This window comes from Humulus lupulus, chromosome 4 (genome assembly GCF_963169125.1).
Source record: "Humulus lupulus chromosome 4, drHumLupu1.1, whole genome shotgun sequence".
In the NCBI taxonomy this organism is placed as follows: domain Eukaryota; kingdom Viridiplantae; phylum Streptophyta; class Magnoliopsida; order Rosales; family Cannabaceae; genus Humulus; species Humulus lupulus.
In genome coordinates this window covers 164,000,733-164,011,294 of record NC_084796.1, presented here as the reverse complement: position 1 = coordinate 164,011,294, position 10,562 = coordinate 164,000,733, and the positions used below count along the sequence as shown (strand labels likewise).

The following is a 10,562-nucleotide window of genomic DNA, read 5'->3' as shown; positions in this document are numbered from 1 at the left end:
AAAAAAAAAGAAGAAAAAAGGAAGATGAATAATGAAAATAAAGGAAAGGTTACCTCAAGAATCTTTGGAGGTGGATAGAACCCTTGAACTCTTGAAAGTGAATTGGAGGGAATTCCACTAGGCTAGGCAAGTCTTGGTGTGGAGAAATGGCTTCAAGCCTCGGGATATTTATAAGGAAAGTCAAGGCCCCCTAGCCATTGGATCTATATCCCTATGAATGGTGGAGATCAAGAGTATGGGTAACCTTGGGATCCACAATTGAGAATGATTGGCCCTTATGCAATCTTAGGAATTTTCATGGATCCCCCAAGAGTTAGATGGTTGTTGTGTTTCTTTGGACACTATAAAGAAACACAATCCCAAGTCTCACTTCGTATTTCTTCGAGCGACATTGGGAAACGCTCCAAAGCTAAGTCCCCCAAGGTTGGCCATACATGTCAAGCAAGAGAAAAAGAGAGAGTCTACAAACACACTTAAAAGTGTACTTATAGACTCGGGGGGAAGTGTAAATGTGGGAATTCTTCCCTTGTGAATTCCATTCACAAGTGAGCCTCTACACTACGAGACATCCTAAAAGGCTACTTATTGCCCGCACAAGGGGACAAGGATGTCACACGGTGTTGAGGGAATTGGACTAAGAGGGCCACCCTCGCTATGTGAGGGCCCTCGGCCGCTTGCCAATCCGAACACCACCCTCGCTATGCGAGGGTCCCCGGCTGGCCATCTGCGCACACCCCGTACCCTCAAGCATCGAGCCTCGCCTCGCCTGCACACGGGAGAAGAAGGTCAGCCTCGCTACGCGAGACACCCTCGCTGTGCGAGGGTGTGGCCTTGTTGCGGCGCCTGTGTCCCGAGCCTCACCACGATTACACCCGGGGGGAAGAGGGGTAGCCTCGCTATGCGAGGGTGCGGCCTCATTGCGCCGCTCGTGTCCTCAGCCTCGCCTCCATGTGACCTGCATAGGCCAGCCTCGACTCCTAGCGCCTTGGCTTCTCATGACACCTATAGGTTGAAGCCTCCTTGACATTGGCACGAGGAGGACTTAGAGACACTTAATGGGTGCTCCAAGCGAACATTAGGCATCAAACGGGGATTGACGAGGACGGCCGGGTACAAGACACGTGTACTGACACGGGGTGTACTGTTGTAAAGAGAACAGAGGCACGGCCCTGTCATCTGCATCTGAGGAGTAGTGGCAGTACGAACTTGTACGAAGAGTAGTGGTATCACTTGAACACCCCCGATCATACGCCAGAGCCGACAGTACTATGTCCTAGGCCACGAATCTGGCATTATCAGGGTAGACACCACTACGCCCTGAGCCACTACACTATCAGAGTACCCCCGTACGTCCCTGTCTCCTGAGACTTGTTTGTATCTGGGGCCAATAGAGCCCACCTATAAATAGGCTCCAACCCCTCAAGTTAAAGGGTTGGAAAACTGATAGTAGAAAGAGACTAAAGAGATACATGATTCTCGTTTCATTGTTGCTCTGGTTTTTTCTGTTGATTCAAGTTCTTTCCATCTGATTCTAAGCTTTCCGTAGTATAGAAATCTAAGTTTTCTAACCTTTAATCGTTGACGAGTTCTTACCGTCTACAGTGGGCAGTTAAAATCCTTGCAAGTTGTTGCAAGCTTAATAGCAGAAAGAGATGGTGAAATTAGAAAACTTGCTTTGAATACTCTTGCCACTGGATATAAGATTCTTGGTATGTCATGATTTCAAGATTTTAAAGTATTTTCTAACTTGTTTAAGATTTTGAATTTTTATTTATTGTTCCTTTGAGACATCCCATTTTCTTTCCGCCTGTTTTGTGGGGATAAGTTTTCTTAGTTTGTAATTTATTTTGTAAGTTGCGTTGTATTAGTTGTTGTTTACAGTGAATGCAATTAGATTTTATCTGTTTAATTTTAATATTTTATTGTTAACTGTTAATGACCTTTTTTTTCCCCATTAGGTGAGGATATATGTAGGTATGTTGGGAAGCTAACAGATGCTCAGAAAAGCATGCTGGATGATAGGTTTAAATGGAATGTTAGTATATATTTGAGCTTAGAATTTAAAGTAAGGTAAACTTTTAAATTTGTTTTGGGATTAAATGATCTGTTTCTATTATCCATTCCATCCTTCTAATGATATTGCATCTTTTAGGTTCGAGAGATGGAAAAATGGAAGGAAGGGAAGCCTTCGCCAGGCTGCTTTGAGACGTTCTGTGAGGGAAATTGGGTATGTTTTTTAGCTTGTCTTTTTTATCTTTAGTAGTGTCTCTGTTACTTTTATTATTTCTAATGATGATTATCAACATTTTAATAAAGTATAATATTTTATTTCGTGTCAATTTTTTGTGTTGTTTTCTGTTTCTTTCTCAACTGTCTTTTCTTTAAATTGTTTGTCTCATTGTAAAGCTTTCTCAATCTTGTTTCTTTTGGTACTCGTGCATATCAAATAAAAAAACATGCTGATTGCTGACGCGTTTAAAAGGTCTCTTAATAGTTAGCTGTGACATAAACAGAGGTCACGTTGGTGCTTCTTCATTCCTGCTGTTGGGCTGCACTTATTTGGTTTTCAAATTGTTGCATTGCGTCCAATATTTTGAACTTGTTTGAGGACATTTACTTTATTTTTATAGCTAAAAAAATTCGTCACCAGGATCTAGAGAGTCCTTTTGATACAAGCCTATTAGACTACTAACTTTGAACTTTTATTTATTTTGATTTATTATAGATTGGATGTAGCAGAGCAAAGTGGAGAGGTTATACGATCTGTCTCTGGCCCAGTACTTCCAAGGTATTAGAGGCTCCGCATAGTGATCATTTAATTGTTTGTTTTTAATTTTTTAACAAGTGATACAAATTTTACTCGGACATTTCCATCACGTCTGTTGGCTTCATTGCTAATTTTCTTTTATTCTATGATGTTGGTATCAGGAAAAACTATGGGAATGCTGACATACACGTGGAGAGACAACTTATGACCCGTGTTCTTGCTGGTACCAATGGCCCCACTGATTGGAATGAAGCTTTGGATATTGTTTCTTTTGGTTCTCCTGAGTAGGTACTTGTGGTTTATATGTACTTTTATATTAGAAGAAGTATTAGTTATGAGAAAATTCTAGCTTGTCTCTTACAGTTAATAAGCCTTGTGTTTTGTAAGGGTAAGCTTTAGGTTTTTATTTTTGATTTATCGTAAAACCAATGGGAGAATTTTCAGTTATTACGTGGAAAAACTAAGTGATAAGTAAATATAATATATGTATGTATATAAAAAAAAGAGTATGGTTAGCCGGTCTTGTGGCTAATTGCTAAGGCTATTAGCAATTATTCTGGTTAAAAAAAGAGTAATTCTTGCAGCTATTATTCCCCTTCCCCTTATATTCTCCTTGCAGCTATTATTCTGGTTAAAAAAGAGTAATTCTTACATTTTTGTCTGATTTAATAATTCAAATGTCTTGCCTCATTGCTATACATTTTATTTGTTATGAAAGCTTTCGTTTGTGTTTGTAGGGTAGAGCAACTTTGTTTATTGTTTATTGTTCCTTTTTCTCTTTTTATCTTCTTCTTTGTTATTTTTATTTTTCCAAAATTAAAAAAGTTGTAATATTTGTGTGCCTTTTTGTAGTCTGTTAAAGGAATGAAAGTCGTGTGTCATGAGTTGACACAAGCCACTTATGATCCAGAAGGCAGTGCAATGGATGAACTTATTAAAGATTCAGACATACTTGTTTCATGCCTTGCAAACAAGGTAGCGCTTTACTCTGTCCTTCCCTATACATTAGTTTTTGTTTCTGGGTTTTGTTTTTTTTTGGCATTATTTAGGCTTTGATTATGAACTTTTTCCCATAAAATAGGTTGCCAAGACCTTTGATTTCAGCTTGACAGGAGCATCATCTAGATCTTGTAAATGTGTTCTCAACACCCTCATGCAGGTAAGTTTGGTTTATGTTGTTGTTGAATGTCTTAATGCTAACATTGTACTCTGTTTTTTCCATTTTTTTTATATACCTTACTATAAACCTGACTAGTTGATGTAAAATTCTAATTGATTTTTAGACATTTCAAAACAAGAGACTGGCTTATGCTGTCAAGGAAATCACTCTTGATAGTCTAATTACTGAGCTCCTTCTATGGTTGTTGGATGAGAGAGTTCCACATATGGATGATGGCAGCTAGCTTTTAAAAGCTTTGAATGTTCTGATGCTAAAGATTCTGGTTAAGACTTGCCATTTCATTTCTCCCCTCTTCTTTTTTTCATTTATTCTTATCCTGACTCGCATGTCTTATTTTAGTCTGATTTGTTATTCAACTTTACAGGATAATGCAAATCGAACTTCATCCTTTGTTGTTCTCATCAATCTCTTACTTCCATTAGATCCTTCAAGGTGGCCCTCACCTGCATCAAATGAGACATTTTCTGTCAGAAATAAGAAGTTCTCTGATCTGGTTGTTAAATGTTTGATAAAACTTACAAAGGTAACTTCTTGTTTTAGCTATTTTGTTTACCTTTTTTCTAAAGTTTTTGTTTTGTTATCTTCTGTTTCAATGGGTAATCTGACATATTTTACCACTTGGCTTGCCTGCTTCTCATAGGTTCTTCAAAGCACTATTTATGAAGTCGACCTTGACCGCATCCTTCAAAGCATCCATTTGTATCTGCAAGACTTGGGGATGGAAGAAATTAGAAGACGGTATGCTTTTTTATTTTATTTTATTTGGAATAACATGCAATCTACTACTATGACTGATAGTTACAATTTGTGATTGCATAATAATTGGTTTCTTCTCTCTTGCAATGTATAAAAACTATTCAGTGCTGGTGCTGATGACAAGCCATTGCGCATGGTGAAAACTGTTCTACATGAACTAGTGAAGCTTCGAGGAGCTGCTATTAAAGGTCACCTTTCAATGGTTCCTATTGACATGAAGCCTCAACCAATAATTCTTGCTTGCATTGATCTTAATCTAGAGGTAGAAGTCAACCTAAACTATTCACTTTCTGCTTTTTGATCATTTTGTTTTAGTTCTTTTTTCCTGACCTCGAAGTAATCTGTGTGGATGCCAGTGTGTTTTTCTTTCTATCACTATCTAAAAGTTCATACTTGCATTTTTTTTTCATTTATATGAACACACATAGAGTTATACACCTTTCATCTTCAGACGAGCTTTCAGTCAACGATGATTTTTCTGCCCACCCTCTTTCTACCCAAGCAATTTGATACATTTTGTGATAGCCATGACCATTAGTTAAAATATTCTAAGAACTAGCTTGAAGTGTTTCACATTTGATCTCACATTTTCTTTTTCACTCAGCTTGGTTGTATTTGTACTTTGTTTGTTTGTTTCTTTATTGCTAACTCTTTCTTTGGTAAAAACTCTAGGCACTATTGCTTTCAAAATTTGTTCCTCTGACTTCAGTCTTATAAAATTATACAGAATTCATTTGTGTGCTTCTTCATTTTCATATTCACTACCAAAAGAAGGTTTTATTTGCATCCAATAGCCATGCACCATTTATTTGAAACTATTTTACTAAATGTTATTATCTCTACGAATCAGTTGGGCATTGTAAGCACCCAAAGCATACTAGAGGGAAAAATTTGTAATTAACTTCCTTTCGTAGGCACAATTTGCTCTTTTATTTATTATTATTATTATACAAATTTCATAGTGATGAAATACTTCATATTTTCTTAATATATTTAAAAGCAATCATAGCCAATTAAAACAGGTTACCATTTAGTGTCTGATTTTTTTTAGCATGAATAATTTAATTTTGTATGGTATTTTTCAGAAAGCTATAAAAACTGTCCAACCTGCTACTAGAAGATAAGGGTTTTCTGCCATTCCTAATGTAAAATTGGAAGATGTAGGTGGACTAGATCTTATAAGGAAGGAACTTGATCGATTCATAATTAGGCATTTCAAATACCACGAGAAATTTAAGGTAATTTTGTTATGAAATTTATTTATGATAGCCATTCTACTGTAAATAAGAGTTAGAGTTGAGGTAACATTGTAAAAGTTAGCTTAGCTTTGTTTGAGTTCTTTTCTAAGTTTCTTGTAGTAAATTCTTATGCATAAATGTCATGTTAGTGTTGTTTATACTTTCATCTTGATTCTTGTATTTTTGACATTTGTACTCGTTGTTTGTTTCATTTAGTTTGCAACATGAATTGCCTAACATTAAGTTTTCTTCATTGTTCCTGAGTGTTATCCTGGTTTCTTCTTTGAAAAACTGTTGTCTGGAAACGAATTTAGATGGTGAACCACAAATGATTGCATTGATCTGGTTTGTTAGTCCTGTACTCCTGTCATTTAAGGGCTAAGGTTATGGTTGGAATAGTAGCCTGTTGTTGACTCTTGAGCCAGTATTTCTTAATGGAAATTAACAAACAAGTGCGAAAATGATTGCAAATTTTTTTAAATAATTTTTTTCTCTTTCTTGCTTGGTTTATTTTCAATATTATCGAAAAGGTCATGTAGTCTTTTGACTTTAAAAGTCTAATTGTGATGGTGTCTTTTAATACTACAGTACCCAAATTTGAATTTCAGGTCCCTCTTGTTAATAAATTTACCCTGTATCTTTTAGTAATAGGGTGTTTCTTTGTGTAATAGGGTGTAAGGAAATGAAGCATTGTTTGATTATTTCTTATTTAGATTTGAACAAGTTTTTGGTGGAGTTTTGATGGCTTATTGTGAATTCTGGTATGATTTTTTTTAATAGAGGTTTGGAAAGAATTTAGATACAGGAATTTTGCTGTTGGTTTATCTAATCTGATATTTTCATTTGTGCTACTCTCCAGTGTGTTTGTGACTGGGATGATCATGAAAATAAATTTATTAAAGTTGAAGGAATTCTGAGAAGACAGATAAAGGTAAAGTGTTGTTTAATTTAATGCTAATTTCCACTTTACCAGCCAGGTTCCACTCTAAATCACTCAATCTTTGCTATTAGATGTCTCTTATTCCTAGTGTGCAACCTTTCCATGCAATAGCCTATCCAATTGATCCAATGCTTGCACTGGAGATAAGGTAAGTATTCTATTGCCTATATATTGCATTAGTCTGTTCTCTTTATTTACTGTCTTTTTGGTCTTGTAGTAGTCTGTTCACTTTATTTACTGTCTTTTTGGACTTGTAGTCGTAAATATGCTGCACACTGCTCTGTCATTGCATCTCGTTTTTCTCTTCCTTCCTTCAATTATCCAGCAGCCTTGCCCATAAAGAGCGAAGGTGGCAGTAAAAGGCTAAGGGTCGGGTAAGTTTGAGATATATATTCTCTCTTCCTTTGTATGTACATACTGCCTATGCCTGTTTTCATTCGCTGTTAGGAAGTTCATGTTGCAAACTAAATGAAACAAGCAACGAATATTTCTACTCTCTGTTGTGTTGGCTTAAAAATACTTGTCTGAGTGTTCAAAGCAAATTAAATATTACCTTTATCTTTATTTTTTCCATAGTATAATTCATGTCTTACATGTGTATATATATAGATAAGTATTAAAACAGATTGTCATGAAATGATCAAATAATACACAAAAGAAACAATTTAAATCATATTTTTTAATATGAAAACATAATTGATAGAGACTCTTGTAAGTAATCTTTGTAGAGTATCTTGTAACCACTTTAACATCATTTATGATTTTAGCAACTATAGAATGAAATCTTGTGATAGTGACTACTCTGAGGTTATGATGGTTTGTTGTGGACTCTGAGGTATTAAATAGTTTATTTCTTTTCAAATTCTCTCCATCTCCACCTTTCTTTTTTGAGCTCATACGTTTCTATATTTTTGCATCTAAAGGAGTTTGCAAGAACTCTCTTTTGTGTTACTGCTACCAGATTCAGAGGATGCAATTTCATCTAGTTCTTCCTCTTTAAATGAGGTACACATTTGGATTTTTATCCTGATAGATTTTGTTGTTACAAACCTTAAGATTGACTACTTTATATTAACTTCATTGTTATATTAATTGGTTTGTTTACATGCAGGAGTCTTCCATTTTAAATGAGCACATGGTTGTGCTGTTGCCTGGAGATGTTTATGCTCGTTTTGCTGGTTGTAAGGTATTTGGTGATCTATCCTAGTACTAGCAGGCTATAAATTTATACATCATAATGACATAATATGCATACACACTTTAAATCTTGCAAGCCTACTGGTACACATTATGCATAATTCAAAATCTCAGATATGTATAACTTCCTTGTTGTATAGTATGCAAGTAATGATCAAGAGGACAAGTATTCCTTTGTTATGTTTGTAAGTTTGTATCATGTACCATGTATTAGGGTCGTAGTTTTGAAGGTCAGTATAGGTTGGTTATTTATTTAGAATATTTGAAAATGTCTAATTTTAAAATCCCTAACCACTTTTTGTGATTTAAATATTCCTTTCAGACTCTGTTTGGGGACTTGTCTTGCGGTATCATTGGTTTTCAATTTTTGTTTTCACTTTTCATCCATGTTTGGATCTAATAAAACCTTGTACTTTTTCTTATTCACGTGTTATTTGATTGAACTGAAACTTGGTTGTGCATTTTTTTTTTATTGATGGGTTAGCTGACCTATGTTTAAAGCTTTGGCCATCAACATAACATGGTGGTATTACTTGTTCTGGTTCATCAACTTGGCTAATGGCATATCCACTAATTAAATATCTATGAGCTGAGTACTCAAGTATCAGAGCATCTTATTAATTTAAGTATTACTAGTAAATAGTTGTTTAAATCTGATTTTAATTTGGCTGGTGCCTTGTTACTTAATGAAATTCTTTGATGATATTTCTTATGAAGAGTCTAAACATGTGCTCTAACTATCTTTGATAGACAATGCTCTGTTGAGGTTAGGTTTCTTCATTCATGTTTTGTCTAGTGCAACTTAAGCACTTATGTCAATATGATCTTCTGCTTTAGTGGCAGCTGTGATTATGGCAGTGAAAACATTTGATAACTACTGAATTTAAGTTGGATTTTTTTTTGTTGATAATAGATACTTGTGACAGACTTTGAATTCTTTAGTTTGGACTATTAGGAACTGGTGTAGTGCTATGAATGTATGGCCTGCCCTTACTGTTGAGACAAGCAATGTTTCTGATCTCCATGGATATACTGTTAGGGCTTTATACAAGGCATTCTAACATCATCTGAACAGGTGGGCTTTTTATTTCCCTTGTGAACACTATAAATGATTAATGGAAAGATTGTAGTACTTTTATTACTACAAATTTTATCTATTAAGTGTTAGCTGCTAGATCTGTTATGGTTTTCTATGAATCTGTTAGTCTTACTCTAATTTTTAGCTCATTATAAGTGATGTATTCTCTTTTTCTATTTAACACTTATATATATTTTAATAAAGTTCAGTTCATTCATTCTCTATCCTCTCTGATATTCTCATTCACTTTCATTTCTGAATTTAATTGTTTGTTTTGAGGAAAATTCATATGCTTAGATTTTTCTTTCTTAATAGGCTGATATGACCATGTTAGAAGACGAACTACCAACAAAAAGATGACTTTCATCAGCCCTTGTCAAGGTATAAAGAAGAAAGTCTTCTCTTGTGCTTCAGAATTATGCTACTGAATGTTTCTTTCATTTTCATTAAGTTTTAGGTATTGATAGAGTACTCTGTTTGGCAGTGGAATTTTCTTTTCGTTCATCTCTTAGCTTATTGTTTTAAGTTGCATGTTTTGTTGCTTCAGTCGTTGTTTTTCATGGTAGTACATCTTGCTATACCCTGCTGTTTCGTCAAGTTTTGGAGTTATTACAAATTTAATTTAAACTTTATATGCTTACAGGTGGAAACTAGCTTAAGTCTTATGTTCTTAATAATAAAAGGACTTTTTTTTTTACAATGTGCAGGTGTATTGACATGATTTCTTTGGAGCAATTCTTGACAACATTTGTAGTTGAGGCCTTTAGAATGGAAGAATGTATTTCACTAATTTTTGTATACATTTCTTGTTTTGTATTTAGTGATAAAGGAATCTGAATTGGGCATAAATTATATTGTAATATGATTTCTTAAGCCTAGACTAGTAGACTAAATATTGTAATTACATTTGAGTAATTAATAAAAATCTATTTATGTTACCTTATTTGGCTTCAACTTTCATATTTGTTTTCCTAGTTTTGTGTAAGTAAAAAAAGATTATGTTTCTCTAAGCTAATATAACACATGTGTTATACTAAAGTGTAGTATAGCACAAATAATGTGTTATACTAAAGTGTAGTATAACACAAAAAATGTGTTATACTAAATTATAGTATAACACAAAAAATGTGTTATACTAAACTGTAGTATAACACAAAAAAAATGTTATACTAAAGTGTAGTATAACACAAATTTATAAGTATTGAAATGTGTTATATAATCGACTATAAATAACATAATTAAACACTTATCTATTTATTAAAATAACACAGAAATTGTGTTATTGTTGACAGTATAATAACACATCTGTATAACAATGATAAAGTGTTATGTAAAGTACCCTGACCTACGATAACATAGTCGGTCTTAACACATCAAAAAGTGTTATGGTATGTTTTGATAACACA

At 34.4% G+C, this 10,562-nt stretch overlaps 1 protein-coding gene and 1 long non-coding RNA gene across 2 annotated transcripts; both read left to right on the top strand.

Moving 5' to 3' along the window:
- Positions 1–3,327: 3,327 nt before the first annotated feature.
- LOC133829256 (protein MOR1-like) lies at positions 3,328–4,204 on the top strand. The gene is made up of 3 exons (XM_062259092.1): positions 3,328–3,742; positions 3,849–3,926; positions 4,051–4,204. Exons 1-3 carry the CDS (start codon positions 3,632–3,634, stop codon positions 4,168–4,170), a joined length of 309 nt encoding a protein of 102 aa, XP_062115076.1. The 5' UTR covers positions 3,328–3,631; the 3' UTR covers positions 4,171–4,204.
- A 169-nt stretch (positions 4,205–4,373) lies between these two features.
- On the top strand, positions 4,374–10,021 carry LOC133829255 (uncharacterized). Its single transcript, XR_009891646.1, has 9 exons — positions 4,374–4,470; positions 4,588–4,685; positions 4,809–4,965; positions 5,789–5,941; positions 6,801–6,872; positions 6,953–7,029; positions 7,139–7,255; positions 9,472–9,537; positions 9,800–10,021. It is a non-coding gene; the product is annotated as an uncharacterized LOC133829255 (long non-coding RNA).
- Positions 10,022–10,562: the final 541 nt, after the last annotated feature.

Excerpts from the sequence above, each read along its gene's own strand:
- LOC133829256 (XM_062259092.1), top strand. The coding sequence starts at position 3,632 with ATGAAAGTCGTGTGTCATGAGTTGACACAAGCCACTTATGATCCAGAA. Across the intron at positions 3,743-3,848 it reads TTTCATGCCTTGCAAACAAG|GTTGCCAAGACCTTTGATTT; the intron begins GTAGCGCTTTAC and ends CCCATAAAATAG. Across the intron at positions 3,927-4,050 it reads TTCTCAACACCCTCATGCAG|ACATTTCAAAACAAGAGACT; the intron begins GTAAGTTTGGTT and ends ATTGATTTTTAG.